The following is a 20,737-nucleotide window of genomic DNA, read 5'->3' as shown; positions in this document are numbered from 1 at the left end:
GATGGACAAGTAATAGTTAGAGTGTTTTCTTCAGTTTATCACACTGAGCAGGTGGGACAGAGAAGAATATATGAATTAATAGGTGTAGCAAGAAAGTGTAAATGACTGAGATTCTGACTTATGTTTCAATGATTGAGTTATCTAACCTCTCCGTAGTTGGAAGACATCACATGATTCATCACAGAGGGAGAAGACATTGGGGTGATGTGTCCCTGTTGTGTTTCTTCGGTCATCAGACCTGGCTGCTTGGAAAGGGTAAAGCATCGGCTTGCTGTAGCTTTCTAGGAGAGAGATGTAGAAAACACTCTGATTTAAAAACACTTTGATAGCATTTTTTTATATTTGCTCTGTCATTAGCTTAGAAGTGGTTTAACTCAGAAGCTTAACCCTCAGACACTGCTTTTAATCATACATTTGTTATAGCCTTCACACAGTAGAATCCATAAAGCTGCCACTTGAGGTCACTGCATTATTGTTATGGATCAGTGTTTGTGCATGTGGTCAAAGAATGTGGAAAAATATGCTGTGGACTCACTGCACTGATTACAAGACGGATGGGCACTCTGGCATGAGTCTTGTTGACAAGTTTGAGAGGAAGAGATTTGGCACTGCCTCCCGGAAGGTCTCCAAAATCCAAATATTTAGTTTCTTCAACCTGAGGATCAAAGCGAATTAGAGAATCCTTCTTTGAGACACACAATGCAACATATTTACTTTCAAGCAGGAACATGTCTGCAAATATGTATTTTATTACCATCTCTGTATGGGAATATTAACCTGTAAGTAGTTTACTTCATTTAATTGATGGTTATTTTTTGTTAAGAATGTAATCCTTACCTCTAGTGCAGGATTCTCTGCTATGGCAATCAGCACCACCCTTTTAGCAAAGATATTAGCCCTGGCAGCCACCTCTGTCTCAGCAGACGCAGGCCAGGAGCAAACATTGAGAACACACTCATAGACACCAGCCTGTGGAGCTATGAACAACACTTTCTGCTCCTCTGTACTCTTTGGCCCAATGATTGTCTTGTTCTTGACTTTGAGCCACTGATAAGGCAAGCTCTCCACCTGTAGGAGTTAACATTGAAGATAGATGAGAATGCGAAAATGCAGCTCAATTAATTTCTTGTGTTATCAGCTCGTTTAAGTAGATATAACTTGGTTAAGGATAATAGGAACTTGTCTTTAATGCTGAACTTTCTTAACGTTTTAAAATTGTGTCCAAATCCCTGACATTGCTAATGTCAATGTCAAATGTATTTATATAGCACATTTAAAACCACTTGGTTGACCAAAGTGCTTCACAAGTACAAGGTACAACAAGAGGACAGTAAAACACAATACATCAGAATAAAATAGAATAAGAGAGAAAGTAGAATGATTAAGAATTTAAATAAAGTAAAATATAAGATACATAATGAGATAAATTAAAGTCAGCTGGGATAAAAACTTACTCAACTCGAGGAGAAGGCCAACTAGAACAAATATGTTTTTATTAGTGATTTGAAGTGTGAAAGAGAGGGGGCAGATCTAATGTGGAGTGGTAAGTTGTTCCATAAGTCTGGGGTAGCTACTGCAAAGGCACTATCACCTTTGGTTATGCTTTAGGTAGGTCCAGGAGGAGCTGAGTGGCTGATCTCAGCTCCCTAAATGGAGTGTGTGTATGGAGAAGTTCAGCTAAGTAAGGCAGTGCCAGTCCGTTAAGAGATTTAAAAGTTAACAGTAAAATGTTTAAATTGATCCTTTGACGAACAGGAAGCCAGTGGAAGGAATGCAACACAGGTGTGTTATGGTCTCTCTTTTTGTTTTTGGTCAGGATGTGAGCAGCGGCATTTTGTACGAGCTGTAAACGTTTAATGGAGGATTGGTCTAAGCCCACATACAGGGAATTACAGTAGTTGAGAGGTTATGAAGGCATGGATAGCCCTCTTGTGATCCTTTTGTGGGAGATAGGCCTTAACTTTGGCTATGAGTCTTAATTGAAAGAAGCCACACCTGACAACTGAGGAAATTTGCTTGTCAAATAAAAGATAAAAAAACTATCAAAATGGGCACCAAGACTCTTCGCGGTGGAGTGAATATTAGGAGCTAATTGTGAAGTACCTAATTAAAGTATTGTCTAGGCACTTTGATACTGCATACAACACGTCACCACTTACAACCCTGTGTTCTCTGCTCACCTTCTCTCCATCAATGGCCAGGCTGGTGACAGTGATTGACACTTGCTGCCATCTCTCCGAGGGGTTGAAGAGGCTGAGGGAGGTCTCTGAGGCAATGCCTACACAGCAGGCATGAGGAAACCGCACTTCCCCTGGTACCACCACTTGGCCTGAGGATACCAGCAGAGTGAGGATGACTGATGCAGGGAAATGCTGCTCCTCCTCAATGCAGAGCAAGGTTATTACTCTTATTAAGAGTGAAGATAATGAGATGCAGAGACTGTTGCCCACATATATCATTAGTTAAAGTACCAAGAATATATACATGACCTAAATTCAGTTTTCAATGTCTTCTCAGATTCTGTAGTATATGTGCAAAATATATTGAAATATGTACAAGAGGGTATTGAATATAAACACTAAAACCATTGCTACCTCTTAGTTCTTCAAGTCCATCTGTCCCCAGTGGCTCCGCATCGTGGTGACTGTAAGGTTTTGCTATTATTCCTATGTCCTGTTGGTTCTGAGGAGGTCTGGGGAGGTGAAGAGAGCCAGCAGCAGCAGAAATTCCCAGAAGCCCTGAGGTTGGATGGATGTGGCTCACTGTTGGATGACTATTGGATGTGCCTGAAAAAAATCAAATAGGAAGCAGAATCTATTAAGTTAGCATATTCAACTAGTATGTTGATTAAGTGGATGTGTTGCATGATTACTTGTATGACAGTTATTGTATTATATGTATTATTTTTCAGACAGAGCATAACGACTTAATTGTATAAACTGGTTTTAAATGCAGATAAGACACAATTCATAGTATTTTCTACCTCCAATACTGGTTGTATTCATCCCACTCTTAAACATGAAATGGTCCCCATATCACTCTAACAGATTCTTACAAAAATCTAGGAATTTGGCTCGATAGGTCACTCTCATTTAAAACACATATTCAACAACTAACCCAGAAATTAAATATCAAACTCAGCTCCCTCTACAGGATTAAAAATTGTCTGTCTCCATCAATCCGAAAAGCTATTGTGCAGTCTAACTTGATTGTGGAGATATTCTATACTGTCACGCAGCCCCCTCAACCCTCCAGCAGTTAAACCCAGTATATCACAGTGCATTACGCTTCATCACAAACAGCAAATTCAGCACACATCATTGCTCTCTGTATGACTTGGTATGATGGGAGAAGAGAGAAGAGACAGTCATCTCATGTAATTTATCTATAAAGTTGTTGTTAAGACTTCTAAATTACCTAAGCTCTCTTCTCTCATTTAAAACCAGTACATACAGCACAATATCCAGTGACTTCCTAACTTTAGACATTCCTCATGTATGCACAAATATTGGCAGAACTGGATTCATTAACTATGCACCTTCTAAATGGAATGATTTAGAAACTTCACACAAATTACATTCTTTTGTTCCCCTTGGGGATTTAAAATCTTTACCATGTGATGTTTTTAATGAATCTGGTTATGGTTTAGTTACATTTATTTAATTGTTATGTTTTGCTGTTAATTGTGAAAAGAGATCTTAAACTCAATGTGACTACCTTATTAAACAAAATTAAAAAAAAATTAAAAGTATAGAAAAGAGACATGCCTGTAGAGGACACACTGTAGAAACCATTTCCAGTTGGTCCCACAGGATAGGCACCAGGATGTAATGGAGCTTCAGATCCCAAATACTGCTGAGCCAGGTGGGAGTTATAGAGTGAACGTCCAGTGAGGAGGGAATGCACATCTCCTTGGTGGGGAAGGTCAATAAAACCAGTGCACTGGGGCTTAAAACTGGGGATGGGCACATAGTGAAATCCCTCTGATGAGTAGGACAGAGGAACGCCAAGGCCACTAGCATACACGGATGACAAAGCTGAGCTAGCAGCTCCCCATTGCTGGGAGCTCTGAGGAGCTGTGATGCTTCTAGTTTGCTGAATGTTCAGATTGCTACAATAGCCTGAGTCCACTTTGGTGAGCTGCCTAACATTTGATTCAGAGAGGTGCCTGTGGGTCCTACAACCTGCTGAAAGATCACTGGTCCCGTCCCTGGCACAGTGGTAGTTACATTCACTCTGACTGCGAGTACAGCTCAGGGCAGAACCACTGCGTGAGGGCTCTTGGCTTTTACATTGCGGTGCTGGTAGAGGGTCCAGACTTTTAGAATGCTGTGGTTGCAGCTGTTCTATGCTTTTAGATGGACAAGGGATATCATGGTTAGACTGTTCATCGGGTCCAATAGGTGGAGTTGGACTGAATCTGATGATGGTGGTGCTCAGTGCCATGGTGCAATTATTCTGTGGAGAGTAAAACAATGAAGACAGGGGCCTTACTTGTAACAGATACAATGGATATTTTCTACCTTGTCCTATATCTTAAAGGTTCAGTGTGTAGAATTCTACTGGTGAAGTTGCATGTTGCAGCTGAATATCCCTCCCCTCACCCCCCCTTCCAAACATGAAAGTGAACCTGTGGCAGCCTTCAGTTGTCATAAAAACTCAAAAGGTGTTTTGTTTGTCCAGTTTGTACAACTGTAAAAAAAATGGGGGCCTCCGTAGTGAGGACCCTTTCCGGATGAGTATAAACGTTCCATTCAAGGTTAAAGCAAACAATAATTTGTACAATTTAGGTTATTACACACTAGTGAAAACATCGTTAGGAATATTTTATTTAAATTTCTGCAAATGAACATAAATCTTACACACTGGACATTTAAAATAATACTACTGCAGAAAGGAAAATTTTCAACACAGATCATAATACTTCCCTTTATTGTTTGTTACCTTTTGTCTCTCAGGAGTTGGTATGACAGTGCCATCATTCATTGAGATGTATGTGAGCCTGCTGAGACTAGGGCTCGAGCAGGTAGACTGAGGAGAGAGGTCATGACCAGGACGTTTGTCTGTCAGACCTCCACTGGAGGAAGAAGGTGACACTATACTGTAAGACAAGACAACATGAAGGCAGAGTAATTATTAATAATGGAACTCAAAATGCAAATGTCCTGCATATGTTACTTATAAGCATTAGCTTAACAGAATAAAACCAGACAACAAAGTAAATATTTAAGAAAGATCTGGAATCTCATTTCTTGTCTAATACTGTAACCAATTAATTTGGGTTTAACTTATTTGAAGATATCCATTTAATAATAAAACTGATATTTAATACAATCTGAAGAAACCATGTGAAACAATACCCATTAGCACTGGGAATGGAGGTCTGACTTGGAGAGGAGTGTGTGAGTGGAGAGGTGGATGGTCTGAAGTTACACTGCATCTCCTCCACACAGGGCTCTGAAAAATCCTTTGGGACTTCTGAGAAAAAAAGTACAACAATATCAATCAACATATGAGTTCACGATGATAATCATGCCAGGCAATACCTGTCAACAATGTACAATATTGCTGCTTACTAACCTGATGCAGGTTCTACTGAGGGCCAGATGTTTTGAGAAGAGGAGCCAGCATGTTTCTCCTCAGAGCTACAAGGTAGTGGAGCTTCCACAGTATTCCTGGATAGTGGTTCCTTCGGCGGAGAATTACTGGGTCTGTCCTGATGCTGCTGGCCTGCAGTCCTCATCCTTTGAGACGGGGGAGAGTAACCTTTACGGTAGGGCAGGCCCGACTGCCCTTTCCTCCATCCTGGTGAGTTTCTAGGCAAGCCAGTTGAGGTAGAAGTGATTGTATCACTCTTTTGTGTTGCAACTAAAGAATACCCAGTATTGATGGGTGCTGGTGGGTTTAGTTCTCCTGGCTTTACTCCATTTTCTGTGGCGGTACTGCCTGTGGATCCACAAGTCTTGGTTGCAGAAGAAATTATTTTATCACAAGGTGTCCTTTTGTTTACAGGAAGCTTGAGCATGGAAGACTGTCCTGATCCCATAGACCTCCTGTCAGAGCTGAAAGATGTGCGGGGACAAGGAAGAGGGCTTCTTTTTGATTTACCTTTATTACCTGGTGATAATAAATTTGAAAGGTAAACTTCAGATGCCTTTTTTTGAGTCTCACTATCCACTGGCTGAAATGAGTTGTTCTGGTCCTCAGGGTATCCTGTTTGAGGGTTCCTACTGAGGTTGTGAGCCCATCTGGTCAGGTCAAAGGTAGTGTGTGCCACAGAGGCATCACCGGTGCAAGAGACATCAGCCATTTTCAGGTACTTCTCCAGGTCAAAGGCACTTGGCTCTCCAACATGGGTGCTTGTCTGCAGTGTGTCACACATGGCACTCTGTTCTGGCTCAGAGAGAATCTATGTAGAGGCAAAGCAGTGTTTTTTATGTTTTACATTCATTTTAAGAGTAACATTTAAAACTGTGGAAATTCTATTTTCAATTTTTGAAACAGATTCTTGATTCATAATAACAGACTTTACTTTAGTCACCACAAGGAGTACATTTCTTTGTCAAGTTGTATACAAGTAAATCATAAAAAATTTTGGGGTTTGTTATGGTGAAACAGTATAGTAACAGAGTAATTGAAGATATATTTGTGTATATTAGTGTGGAATGCTGGGATTCAATTTTTTTGAATTAACAATTTGGTTAGTGTTTATGTCATAACACCAGAAAGGACTGAGGTCACTTTTGGTGTGCATGGAAATGACCAACATATACACATTAATAAATGCTATTTAAAGAAAAATATATGTATAATAAGCAAATAAATCCAAAGCTTTACATTTTCAACTGAGTTTGGATCCTCTGTGGTGTTAACAACAGGTTCTGCAGACATGGGCTGATTCCTCATCTTACTCTTGTTGGAGAGTGCCATGATCATAGCAGCCAGCTGAGATGGGTTAGTGCTGATGGATGCATCTGCAATGGCTGAGGCAATGGTGCTGATACTCAGCATTAGGTGACTGCTGTTGTCCAGGGTGGCACAGGTTTGAGAGCCCGAGCTTGACTCTGCAGAGCCCTCACTGTGGTCAGATAATGCAGCACTAACAGAATGGTCCTAGAGAGAACATGTACTTGTTTACTTTGTGCTTGTTGATTTGAAACAGAATTCACAAGACATGTATTTAAACAAGTTTAAAAAAAAAAAAAAAATCACACAATTTATAAAGGAACAAATAAATGTAAATTCACAATGGTATAATAAAGATAACATGTAAGTAGTTGGAAAAGAGTAAAGGGAGGATATCACTGGTCGAGTAGTGTGGAGTGATGTGCCTCACTGCAGTAGCGCTGCCAAGGGGGGGACCAGCCAAGGCCACCATTACTTATACAGCAATGACTGTAATCAGTTCCTTTGAAGGTTCAGTGTGTAGAATTTAGTGACATCTAGAGGCGAAGTTTCATGTTGCAGCTGAATACTCCTCATTTCACCCTCCCCTTCCCAAAATGAAAGAGAACCTGTGGTGAACCTCAGTGTTATGAAAACTCAAAAGGTTTTAGTTTGTCCAGTTTGGATGACAGTCAAAAACATGGCAGCCTCCACAGAGAGCCCCCCCCCCCCCCCTCCATGTAAATATAAAGATTTTAAATATAAAGAGCCCATTCTATGATTTTTAAAAAAACATCAATTCATACAATTTAGATGGAACACCAGAAAAAACATCACTATGATTATTTTATATTCAATTTCTGCCAAAAATCCTTAAATAGTACACACAGAACCTTTAAGGGTTAGGTTTATCAAGTGGAAGGCATCAGAAATAATCAACATAACCCAATCCCTATTTTTGTTATTTTGTTATTTTTTGGGGGGCAGTAGAAAAAAAATATTAACATATTATATATAAAATATACTAAATAAAAATATCAATAACATATTCATACCTCCTGTTCACTGGATTCTGGATCAACATCCCCTTTTGGTGACATCCTTTCACCTGGAGCCTCAAGAGTTTTGTCTAGGTCCTCTGCATGTAAAATTCAAAAAGCATAGTGCGATTAATTTTGAATTAAATAAAAACACAACACATGAACCTTAAATTATTCTTCAGCCACAGCAACACTGGGAACACACCTGGGTTGAGTGTTTTGTCTGCTTCACTAAGCTCCATGGTATCAATGTGTGAGGATTTGACTGTAGCTGAGAACTCTGTGGGGTGAATGAGGGGAAATGGCTCCCTCTTTTCTGGAGAAGTAATAATGTAGCCAAAAGATGGCTAGAGGAAAAAAGAAAAAAGAAACTTTCAATGCACTTTTCTACCCCCCCAGAAAAACTCTGAAAAACTTGACCCAAGAGCTAAGACAATTTACTGTACCATGATCATTTCTTATGCTTCTGACCAACAACCTAGCAGCTACATGTTTTCAGCGAGCAGATACCAAAAACACATCAATGTTGATGCAAACCTCAACTATAGATTTATGTTTGAATAACTATAATTATTAGCCAAGGTAGTAAAATCAATTTTCAATTTCAGTAAGCAGTTTAAGAAAGCAGTTTCACTTACCCGTTTAACTCCATCCACATCACTCATGCTGCCCAAACAGCCCAGGGCTTCAGAGCGTTGTCCAAAAAACTCTCCAAAAGACAGTCGCAGGTAGCTCTGGTCTCCCTGCTTAAATTCAGATGAGACCTGGGAAGCCCTCATCAGGCTGTTGCTGGGGAACTTGCACAATGAGTCACTCTGGAAGGTGCTGTTGCTGTTGACCAGTTCAATCTTCTCTTCCTATATGAAGAGGATTAACAAATTACCAAATCTGTTCTTCGCATTTACTACAAGTCAAAAGATGCAGAAGTTTGTTAGTGTTACCTTACAATTTGACAAACATACTACAATACATGTTTCTCATCCATTCATTGATTAATGTTCAATTGAATAATAAATAAAATAGGTCAAATTACTAAAGTGACTCTGCTCCTCTGATTTTTTCCTACACGTAGAACTCATCTTTATAAAAACCTGCTGAATTCCTATTTATTTTCATGGATAAACAATGAAGTTAGAACACCACCTATCATCTCTCATAAACTGCAGATAGAACTTCTCTCCTGTCTGTAGGAGAGTGTGTGTGTCTGCTCGTTTCTGTCTCTCTTCACACATTTATTGAGTTATTAATCTAGTGTCAGATCATGAATCCAGATGGTTCTAGTTACTTGAACCCTGATGTCCTGGCTGTGCACGTCAATTCACGTCTTGTGTTATGTGTAGCACGTGAACTCTGTGCGCACAAAATGTTGGACTTTTTTTTCCTCAGTGTTTTAAATGCATATCTCATTAACTCTAGAGCAAATCAAACAATCACAATGTAAACTTCAAGTCCTGTATGTGTCCTCACTTCTGATTATTGCTGGTTGTTTAATGTTGAAGTGTTAAACGAGCACAGATTAGCGGGGGGAGTGAGGAGGGAGGACATGCGGTAGGATAATACGGCACGGTGCAAGGTATCTGGGCCGACAAAATGAGCGTAGCAGAAACCCAACCGTTTATAAATGAACAAGATTAAGTCAGTTAGAGGTTATTAATGTTGGCTTCGATACATATCTGGTCAATTGCCCAGCCCTATGTGTATGCATACCTGAATGAACTGGTGCTCTTTTTCAAACTCCTCTTGATCTTTAGCTAACTTTTCCAAAGCATTACCTGTAAAGGAGGAAAAAAGGGTCCAAAACACTCAATTCACACATTTTGCACAAAATAAAACAATGTCCTTGTATTACAGGAGTGCTGTTTACTTACTTGGGTCAACAAAGTCCTCAGTTTGAAACTGGCCAGCATTCTCTGACGTCTTCCCATCAACTTCTTTCTCAAAGGAGGAATAATAAGCCAGGTCTGTCACCCACTGCCCTTCTTCATTCTGGTACACAACATTATGTGTGGTGCTGGCACCTAAAGACACAATCTGTGTTGTTAATGTTACACTCTGCATGAATAAGCTTGCAAAGCTGTCTGTAGGCATTGGCTGAACAGCTATCTACTAGTTCAATTCCAGCTGCTAATTTATTGAATACATTTTTGAGTTAATAGATTAAGAAGTTGTAAATCGCTGGCCTCCATTTCAAGTCAATGTGAAAATTATTTTAGAAAGTCATTATCACATGAAACTTCCTGCAGTAAATTTTTGGTTTACTCTGACATAGAGTCATTCAATCTGCAATGAAAGTTTATTCTTAGATTTCCAATTCCCACATATAATTGGGCAGGCAAACTCATTGTAACATAAAATAATTAAGATCACTGTATATGAGGGCGTAATGGCACCAGAATGTACTAGAAGTACAAAATTTGGAACTATACATCCAAACTTTTCTCTGAAGGGGTATCTCCCTGGACCAAATAGCTAGCAACTCTATATCCTTGTGGAAAGGCCTAGCTTTGAGTGGCTAGTATTAACTAAACGGCTTTATTAATAGTAGTTCAGACATGTAGATGTCCTACAGAGGATGCCTAGTTTGCCATTCACACATGCACAACGCAGGGGGTTCTCTGCTTAAACGTATTCACAACAGCAAAAAAATCTCCTCCAGAGAAGCTGCAGAGGATCTCCGGAGTTCAATGCATGTCTGAAAGCAGCTTAAGTAAACTTCGGATCTGAACATCAAAAAGAAAAAGTATTGCCTTGTTGAAACTCCAGCTCCAGGTTGTCTGGACAGTGGTGCCACTCGTCTGAATCTTCTAGTTCCTGGTGGAAGCTCTGGGAGAAATACTTGGGTTCCAAGGAGGTGGAGAGAGGATTTGTGTCATCCTCACTGGTACTGCCTGAGGCCTCTGCAGTATTCACATCCCCACAGGGCCCTCCCCTCAAGCCTAAGGAGGGTCTGGCACCATCAGGTTCATCTACTCCACTGTGATCATAATCATCATTGTCATCCCCATCCTTGTCACCACATTCTGGGAGCAATACCTAAAAGAAAGTGGACAAGAAGAAAGGAATAGCTAAATAACAATCATACATTGTGCCAAGACCCTTGTCTAAATTCAAAATTTTATTTTAAAATGTGTTAGATGTATGTCCATGTAATTCAGCAAGGACTTCAGTGTGGAAATAGAAAGCAAATCGTTAGCAAACTGTCGTGTGGGTAACAGATACTTGCTCTAGATCTTTGCAAATCCCTTATTTTCACATGGTCCTCTTTTAAATGTAGTACCTGGGAGAGGTGGAAACTCCCCTGTATGCCTTGAAGATGGGAGACAGTCAGGTCTGCTACATTTTGGGGTCTTCTGAGTCCAGCTCTACTTTTCAGGTAGACTGAATCCAACAATCGGTCAACAGTGGGCCCAGTTTCCGTGCATTCCATTGCATCCTGCAATCCCATTAGAACCACAATAACGTCCACATCAGTCACAATAATATCAGTGTAATGCATTTTTAAATGACACCCCATCCTAATTCTAACCTCTGAATAACAAAACATTTCATGCTTAAATGATTAGTTAGTTTTGCTTAACTTTCTTACTTTTCTCCAATAAAAATACATAAGTACAAAAATGTTTAGAGCCAACGTTTAACACTGAGGATTTACTACTGAACAGATGCTACTAGAATATAAAATAACTTCATTATGATAACAGAGAATATCGATATCAGCGATATCAAATCAATACAGAACAAATATGTAAATGGACTGTATTTACATCTGTACTGACCAGTGCCTCCTGTCGGTCCAGCACCATGCTCCAGTTCACAGGAGAGAGCCTCTGAGTTCCCAGTGACACTCCCAGAGAGGAGCTGGCCTCCCCTATTCCTACAGGACCCACCCGGTGACCAATCTGCATAACAACAAAAAAACTCTGCAGGTCTCAAAGTGAAAAACTGTAGTATATGAGAAAGTGCCATTAAATTCAAAACAATCCTTAAAATCCTAATAATTAATTCGAATTTAATGCTTTTTTGAGTACACATGCATATCTTTGTAAAATATTATGTGTACACCAAGTAGTTATGTGTTACCAAGAAATGGATTAGCAATTTATACTATAGAGTGAACTAAAGGGTGGATACCCAACCTTGCTGTGGGTTGCGTTGTTAATTGTTGTCACTGGTTGAATGTAATTTAATGTTTTGGTGAACTGAAATTAATCTGGAAATCAGTGCTGATATCCAGCCCTAGAGACTTTTGTTTTGGGTGCTCCACTGAGCCACCTTCCTGCTACATAGAATAAAACCATTTAAGTGCCCAGAGTGTGACTCATTCTCACCTCAGTATGTCTGGAAAGACTGTTCCTTCCATGTCCAACCAGATTATTCAGATCACTGTCTTCATCTTCACCAACAGCACTGCTGCCCACAATCCCTAGCCCACGCAGGACATCATAGGTGGTCTGAACATTAGTTGTTGGAGGAGGGATGGTTAACACGCCCCCATAATTTCCACTTTCCTCACTCCCACTGCTCCCATCCCCACCTCCTCCATCCCCTGTAGTTACAAAAGGACACAATACAAACAGGAGATCTTGTAGAGGTTTGGCTTCCAAGCTGTGGCACAAAAACAAGTCAGAGAGCCAAAAAAGAAATAGATGAGGCAGGAACGTTTATACTACACCTGTAACAGGAGGGTTGATGACCTGTCCCTCAGCAGATCGTCTGTGTTCGATCCCAGACACAGATGCACCACTGCGGCCACTTAAATACTCATCATCAGAACTACCTCCCTCTAAACCCGGCCGGAAACTGGGACGATTACTCTCTCCAACCTGTTCCAACAAGTTGATATACACGAACAAAAAAAAAAATTGTAATGAAGCAAAAGTCTGTTCTACAGTACATTTTAGTAAGAAAGATGTAAATAATTGACAAAGCGTTTCTAAGGCCAATAGTGCCTATTATATTTGAGAAATTGAGAAATGAATTTTTATATATTTCGATTTCTGACCAGTTGTCTGGAGGTGCTTGACAGCAGCCGTGTTCTGGATGCATTTTTATTTCCTCTGGCAGATTCCAGCTCATCCTCAGTGTCCTCATCACTGGCAGGACAGGAGTCCATACCTGTAGCAGCCAGACGCACGTCAGACATCACGAGGTCCTCCTGAAATAAAAGTGCAGAAGATATAGTAAAACATTACAAAAAATCTCCACAAGGAGCTAGATTGATGGAAAATAAAAAAGGCTTAGGATATTGGAATCATGAGAAATGACTGAATTATAATTTTTGTAACTAAACTGTATTTTCAAGCAGCTGTTCTCAATAACAGCAGTCCACTTGTTCCGGACAGAGAGCCCAGCCCGGCCAAGCTCCATTAGCGGTCTAATTATCGGCAAAATCACAGAAAATATCAAGATTTTTTTTTTCTTCTCAATATCACGCACCCCTACTGTACAGTCTACGAAACAAGAGAACAGTCTTACTGTTGAGACAATCTCCTGGCCCTCAACTCTGCCTCTCTGCATGGCAGGAGGGACCAGCTTATTGAAGTACAGTTCCAGTTCATCATCAGGCAAATTGTTGAAGTCAGTGTCATCATCTGAGAACAACATATGATTAATCTATAGTTAATTTCTTCAATTAAAATAAGAAGGAAATATAAAGTCTATCAGGTAAAATAAGATACTGATACCATGCAAAGATTGCAGCAGATAAAGACGAGTCATACCTGTGATATCACTGTTCATACTGTCCACAGACATGAGCTTCTCGTTTGCCAGGAAGCTTGAATTGCTGCCACTGAAATGGTCACTGTCCACACATTCACTCTGCACATTGTCCTCTCCCTCTGTGGCTGGTGAGGCCTGAGTGTGTACGGAAAAAAGGAAGGTACTTTATTGTGGTTTTGTATAAGAAAGACAGGGTAGGGCTTGGTATTGCCACTGATTTCCCAAATTGATTAGACTCTAATTCACAAGGTCTCGATTTGATTCAAAATAGATTCAGTTAAGCTGCTTTCAGACATGCACTGAATCGCAGGTGTCATATGTGCAAAGTCATACACACATAAGACACCGACAAAGATGTAAGTAGAGTTTGTGGTGAAATCAAATTTAGGGAGTTTTTGGTTACAATACCAATTTTGCCTGGATATGAAAGAGATTCTGAGAGAACTAGCTGTAAAGCGTGCTGTAACGAGCTGTAAACTGTGAAAGGAAACTTCTAACTTGATGCATTATTAAAAATATTGAGGTGGGCTTGTCAAGATAACAAATTTTGTTGGACGATATATTGTCAGAGAAATTATTGCGATAATTTATATTATTGTCATTTTCTTGAGAAAATGTACTCACCACTGACATTATGATAATATAACAGCATAATAATGCAAGTAAACCCTTTAAAAGAGCAAGGGACTTTAGGAATATTCCGTCTGACATTTGAATTAGAATTAGAATTAAGAACATTCAAATATCCTTTCTAATTAAAATAAAATACAAACAAACAAAACATTAATAAAATGGACTATCTGGCTTTGTTAACAAAAAACACTTTAAATAAAATACAAATATAATTTGGCAAAAGGTATGTCTACCAGTTTTCCAGCTGGTAAGACATACCTTTTGACTGATTACTTCTCACATCATTGGATCCTAACCTCCACTCTGGGATATTATTTGGAAATAGAAAATATTTTTTCTTTATTTTTTGTTATCTTAAATGTGCTCTGTGCGCCTGATGGCACAGTCACGTAGACTGCAGCAAGTAAGAAGATGTAATTAAAAACTTTTAATGACTCAGGTCTGTAACTACGCTGTGTAATGGTTTCTGAAGTTAATTTGCTGTACGTTTTTTCAAATGAAGATTCTTACGGAACAGTTTTGTCACACGAGAAAAAAATAACAATGTTGTTTTTAATGTTAACGGTGGAGTGGATCAGTAATCTGCTTCAGTTCACGACCTCACGTCTGCATCGTCATTTTCCAGTTTCCAAAATGTTCGTACGCATGGGTCAGACTTTGCGTGGAAATTTTAATTTTTCCCATCATTTTTTTTATAAATCCCTTAGGGAAGTGGCGTATGAATGTTTCATGTATTGTGCACACACAACGGTTATAAATGAGACCCCTGGAGATAAGGGAGGTCACTGAACTCATATTGTGTTTGTGACATTATCCTACTGAAAGTAAATGGTCTGTATTTATATAGCGCTTTTCTAGTCTTGATGACCACTCACAGCTCTTTACAGTACAGATTATTGCCATTTACCCAAGACTAGGATCAAACTGCTGACCTTCTGGTTAGAGAACGTCCGCTCTACCCCCTCAGTAACATCTGCCCAAACAGCCTTGAGAAGATGCAAGATACCAAATCAATGGCTGATTGGGTGTATATGACCCTGTTTGAAAAATATGACCTATGAACGGACCTGGTTATACATCATTGCAATTGAGCTTTCACATATAAAAGGTCATCCTGGATTATACAGGCATTAAGATGGGTACCTTTGCATCTGTATTGTCTTTATGTCGAAACTGGGGAAGTGTCAGAAGCCCTGTTGAAAGATCTGTTAAGAGTAAAAGAAACTCCGTTATCATCCAAAAATGCGTCCTTTTTCTCCCATGCATACATATACATCCGTAAATACATGTGTATATATATATATATTTATATATATACACACATATATACATATTATGGCATGCCGTTCAGGAAATTAAACCTTTGAATATATGGAATGAAACTTTGAATATATTGAATGAAGTCTGAATATATGGAATGAACCTTGAATAAATTGAATGAAACTTTGAATATATGGAATGAAACTTGAATATATGGAATGAACCTTGAATATATGGAATGAACCTTGAATATATGGAATGAAACTTTGAATATATTGAATAAAGTCTGAATATATGGAATGAACCTTGAATAAATTGAATGAAACTTTGAATGTATGGAATGAAGTCTGAATATATGGAATGAACCTTGAATAAATTGAATGAAACTTTGAATATATGGAATGAAACTTGACTGACGTCAGACTTCACCGCAGTGCCTGCGACCATCTTGTGTAACGTGGATGCAATAGCTAAAAGTGAGTGACAATGAGTTAGTCCGCTCACAATCTCGTTGTAGCAATATTAAACTATGAGGACATCAGTAACACACTGGTGAATGCGTGTACGGTCCAAAATATAGCCCTGCCCAATACCGTTCTTCTGACAATGAAGTTCGCTTTTTAATCGTGGCTGACTTACTACAACAGGCACGCAGCTGTTTATCAGGCCAACCTCAGCATGCCTTCAACCTCACAGGAGTGCCCCACAACACCCAGTGTACAATCTCCACCCGTACACAAGGAAGGGCCCAAGACACTGTATGGTTAGCTTGATATAGTTTTCAAGTGATTTCATGAAGGTAAAACACAGTGAATGGCTGTCCTACATACAGACCTCTACACACAGCAGAGTGTTTCGTTAATAGTTCTGCTTTTTTTTTTTATGAAGGAGATGCCCTGTTACCAGGGCTCATCATAGCTGCACTGTGGTATAGAATATGATCTATATTTTTATATGCACTATAAGAGCCCTCATCTAGTTTTAAATAAAGCCTAGCTATTCCTCCATCTTGTGTCTTGGGCCCTTTCTTGTTTAAGGGTGGAGATTGTACACTGGGTGTTGTGTGGCACTCCTGTGAGGTTGAAGACATGCTGAGGTTGGCCTGATAAACAGCTGCCTGCCTGTTGTAGTAGGTCAGCCACGACGGGAGCAAACGTCTTCGTAAGAAGAACGGTATTGGGAAGTAGTATCGGGAGGATTTTGGCCCATACACACATTCGCCAGTGTGTTAATGATATCCTCATTATTTAATATTCCTGCTACAAGATTCCGAGCGGACTGACTCATTGTCACTCACTTTTTGCTGGAGCATCCACACGTTACACAAGATGGTCACAGGCACTGCGGTGAAGTCTGATGTCAGTCAAGTTTCATTCCATATATTCAAGGTTTCATTCAATATATTCAAAGGTTCATTCCATATATTCAAAGTTTCACTCCATATATACAAAGTTTCATTCAATGTATTCAATGTTCACTCCATATATTCAAAGTTTCATTCAATATATTCAAGGTTCACTCCATATATTCAAAGTTTCATTCAATATATTAAGGTTCACTCCATATATTCAAGTTTCACTCCATATATTCAAAGTTTCATTCAATATATTCAAGGTTCACTCCATATATTCAAAGTTTCATTCAATATATTAAGGTTCACTCCATATATTCAAGTTTCACTCCATATATTCGAAGTTTCATTCAATATATTCAAGGTTCACTCCATATATTTAAAGATAATTTCCTGAACGGCATGCCATTATATATATATATATATATATATATATATGCTAACAGAGTCTCATGCTGGGTAGTATGGGCATTCTAAAGCTAGCAAGGAGCAGGCGCTTTTACCTGTTCCAACTTCTGTGGTCCAAGCATTGACTGAACCCATCTGTGTAGGAAGCAGCTTAATCATAGAGCCCTGGTTTTGAGACACGCTGTCATTTAGATTAATCTTCACCAGCATGTCTGAAAGACGGTGGGCTGCAATGAAGTCATCCGCTTTGTCCCTGAGAAGGTGATGCGTGGCATATAATTAAGACCACATACAAATGACATAAAATATAGAACATATAGAACAATATTGTGCTTGTCCACAAGTAAAGATACAGAATTGCAGTTGTATGCCTCCACCAACCAGTGCAGTCCATCTACATAAATTTGTTTTCCATATTTGTATAATGTCACTGTGACTTTTAAAGACTGACAAGTTTATCTTCTGAGTCCAAGTGACAACTAATCAAAATTTCGGTCTTGAGATATCACATTCAAGAAGCCAAAATCATGTCTAGCAAGGCCACTGTGACCTTGCCCTTTGATCACCAAATTGTAATCAGATAATCCATGAGTCCAAGTGAACGGGTGCTAAATTTGAAAGGATTCCCTTGAGGTGTTCCGGAGACACTCCAATGGAATTCATCTCTGCTAATTGCACTCAACTGTAAAAGTGATCAGTGAAATAATCGAACTACAAGGGTTGATTTAAAAAAAGATATATAAACACACAGTTAGATAATTGTAATGTAAAACAAGCTTTTGATTTTTGGTGACAAACTTCTGCACCAGTTTAAATACAGCAAATAGAATTCAACCCAAACCCTAATTACAAGGCTACAGAAAAATAAGCAATTATTAAACAATTCTAGGAAGGAAGGAAATTCTAGGATGAGATATAGCTCATACAAGACTTCAGACAACACTGCAAAGCAAAATCTTCTGTGTGATCTATATATACTCACAAGTCATCCTTAAAGCTGAGGGCAAACTTGAGCTGTTCTCCAACTGATGTCTGTGAGCTGGCCTGCTTCAACTCATTGTCATCCAGATATGACTCACAATGATCTTCTCTGTAAAAACAAAAAGCAAAAACAGTGCAACGAGTTCACAAAACAGATGCTTTTTAAACATACCAAAGAGTTCTACATTATTTTCAGTGCTCAGACAGCTGAATGCTAACTCAGTGTCCACTATCACACTAAATGGCTGGTGTGATACAAAAAACAAGTCACATCTGTCCAAAACAGCAGCCAGCTCCCACCTGTTGTCTGAACTGGGTCTGATTTTGGCCATTGTGGAGGCAGCCACTGGCAGTCCTGGACCTGAGCCCAGTGTCACATTCCCTAGTGTGGGACGGCCACTGGAGTTGTCCATAGACTCACAGAGGAAGCTGGGGAGGACTTCATCTTCCAGTTTGTAATAATTGTCTGCCATGATGTTTGAAATGGGCAGGCTGACAGCCAAGTGTGGCTTGTCTTGAGTTTAGGCGAAGCTCATCTGAAATGTCTAGGAAAGAAAATTAGACGACAAGGCAGGGTATTGTTAGTTGAAAACTTAAAAAAAAAACTTAACTTCACTGTACACATGCATGGACAGAAAAATACAAGTAGTGTTATTTAGAAATTAACAGTTCTTCGACAAAAACTTAAAAAGGTCCAGTGTGTAAGATTTTGGTGAAAGAGATCAATGAGATTTTTTTTTTTCGCGGTAAACCTAATGTTTTACCTGGGCTTATTTTTCACATTGAGAGAGAGAGACACAGAGAGAGACACAGAGAGAGAGACAGATGAGCCGTGAACTGAATACTGTTTTGACCGGCTCTTGCGGGGTAAAGTGCTTTTGCGAGTGTTTGAGCTACAAGAAGAAATTCGTAGATAGAAGTTAAACTTCACCCATTTTGTTACACTTTTTTGGCCAGGGGGGGGGACCACTGATCTAAACCAACAACTTGTCTATTAGATTCTGTCCCAACTAGACTTTTTAAGGAAGTTTTCCCCCTAATTGACAGTTCCATATTAAATCAGATTAACATGTGTTTGGTAACCAGCTACGTACCACAAGCTTTTAAGCTAGCTGTTATTAAACCTCTGCTTAAAAAGGCCACTCTTGATCCAGAGGTTTTTCGCTCATTATAGACCCATATCAAACCTGCCCTTTCCAAAGTCCTAGAGAAAGCTGTTGCTAAACAACTGTGTGATTACTTAGATGGTAACGGTTTGTTGGAAAACTTTCAGTCAGGATTAAGAATCCATCACAGCACAGAAACAGCTCTATTAAAAGTCACTAATGACCTTTTCATGGCATCAGATGATGGACTTTAGTCTCTATACTCATCCTGTTGGATCTTAGTGCAGCATTTGACACTATAGATCATAAGATTCTGCTACAGAGACTAGAACAATGTAGGGGATTAAAGGAATGGCACTAGGCTGGTTTAAATCATATTTATCATATTTCAATTTGTTAACGTTAACAACGACCCCTCCATGCACATGCAAGTTAGTCATGGAGTTCCACAAGGTTCTGCCCTTGAACCGATACTCTTCACCTTATATATGCTCCTCTTAGACAACATCATCAGAAAGCACCACATACACTTCCATTGTTATGTAGACGACACCCAGCTGTACATATCTATGAAGCATGATGAATCTAATCACTTAGTTCAACTTCAGGAATGTCTCAAGAACATCAAGGCCTGGACAACCAAAAACGTCTTACTCCTAATTCAGACAAAACCGAGGTCATTGTAATTGGCCTTAAACATTTCAGAGAATCACTGTCTGACCAGATAGTTACCTTGGATGGTGTCAGTTTGGCCTCCAGCTCTACTGTGAGGAACCTTGGAGTTATGTTTGACCAGGACATGTCATTTGACCCACATATAAAACTCTAGGACAGCTTTCTTCCACCTGCGCAATATTGTAAAAATTAACAATCAAGCCCCTTCATTATCAAAGAGCTCATAACACCGTATTATCCAAATAGATCACTTCGTTCCCAAAACACAGGCTCTCTTGTGAGTCTGTAAGAGTAGAACAGGAGGTAGAGCATTCAGCTACCAGGCTCCTCTCCTGTGGAACCAGCTGCCACTCAGGAGGGTTCAGGAGGCAGGCACCATCTCTGCATTTAAAGTTAAACTTAAAACATTCCTTTTTGATAAAGCCTATAGTTAGTTCTGGATCAGGTGAGTCCTGAACCATCCCTTAGTTATACTGCTATAGGTCTAGACTGCTGGGGGAACTCCCATCATGCACTGAGGACTTCTCCACTTCTCTCTGTCTCTCTGCGCCCCTACACTGAATTATTTATTTTAAAACATGTCAATTGTTTCTTTTTTCTCCCGTAGTCCCTGTCTCCTTTTCTCTCTCTCATTGCAGATATCTCTGACTCCAGAACTATTATTATTTACAACAACA

At 39.4% G+C, this 20,737-nt stretch overlaps 1 protein-coding gene across 6 annotated transcripts in view; it reads right to left on the bottom strand.

Annotated features, from left to right (window-relative positions):
* Positions 1-20,737, bottom strand: part of cep192 (centrosomal protein 192) — a 46,400-nt gene that overhangs the window by 23,333 nt on the left and 2,330 nt on the right. For 4 of the 6 annotated variants that reach the window (XM_069536590.1, XM_069536588.1, XM_069536592.1 and 1 more), the window contains exons 2-28: positions 18,580-18,824; positions 18,281-18,388; positions 17,394-17,551; positions 15,423-15,484; positions 13,646-13,781; positions 13,401-13,516; positions 12,928-13,080; positions 12,598-12,748; positions 12,254-12,471; positions 11,690-11,824; positions 11,203-11,358; positions 10,673-10,958; positions 9,794-9,943; positions 9,633-9,697; positions 8,564-8,782; positions 8,131-8,272; positions 7,941-8,023; positions 6,838-7,113; positions 5,581-6,409; positions 5,361-5,478; positions 4,945-5,101; positions 3,768-4,458; positions 2,595-2,786; positions 2,181-2,329; positions 838-1,068; positions 536-655; positions 147-281 (exon numbers count right to left, since the gene is read on the bottom strand). In XM_069536590.1, the coding sequence (XP_069392691.1) occupies positions 147-281; positions 536-655; positions 838-1,068; positions 2,181-2,329; positions 2,595-2,786; positions 3,768-4,458; positions 4,945-5,101; positions 5,361-5,478; positions 5,581-6,409; positions 6,838-7,113; positions 7,941-8,023; positions 8,131-8,272; positions 8,564-8,782; positions 9,633-9,697; positions 9,794-9,943; positions 10,673-10,958; positions 11,203-11,358; positions 11,690-11,824; positions 12,254-12,471; positions 12,598-12,748; positions 12,928-13,080; positions 13,401-13,516; positions 13,646-13,781; positions 15,423-15,484; positions 17,394-17,551; positions 18,281-18,388; positions 18,580-18,752 (5,409 nt within the window). In that variant the 5' untranslated portion in view covers positions 18,753-18,824. Of the gene's footprint in view, positions 1-146; positions 282-535; positions 656-837; positions 1,069-2,180; positions 2,330-2,594; positions 2,787-3,767; positions 4,459-4,944; positions 5,102-5,360; positions 5,479-5,580; positions 6,410-6,837; positions 7,114-7,940; positions 8,024-8,130; positions 8,273-8,563; positions 8,783-9,632; positions 9,698-9,793; positions 9,944-10,672; positions 10,959-11,202; positions 11,359-11,689; positions 11,825-12,253; positions 12,472-12,597; positions 12,749-12,927; positions 13,081-13,400; positions 13,517-13,645; positions 13,782-15,422; positions 15,485-17,393; positions 17,552-18,280; positions 18,389-18,579; positions 18,825-20,117; positions 20,231-20,737 lie in introns of all 6 variants that reach the window. The other 2 variants (XM_069536589.1, XM_069536593.1) reach the window with 2 other exon arrangements.

Source organism: Paralichthys olivaceus, chromosome 13 (assembly GCF_024713975.1).
Source record: "Paralichthys olivaceus isolate ysfri-2021 chromosome 13, ASM2471397v2, whole genome shotgun sequence".
In the NCBI taxonomy this organism is placed as follows: Eukaryota; Metazoa; Chordata; class Actinopteri; order Pleuronectiformes; family Paralichthyidae; genus Paralichthys; species Paralichthys olivaceus.
Note: the sequence above shows the minus strand (reverse complement) of the source record. Positions and strands in the feature narration are given on the sequence as shown.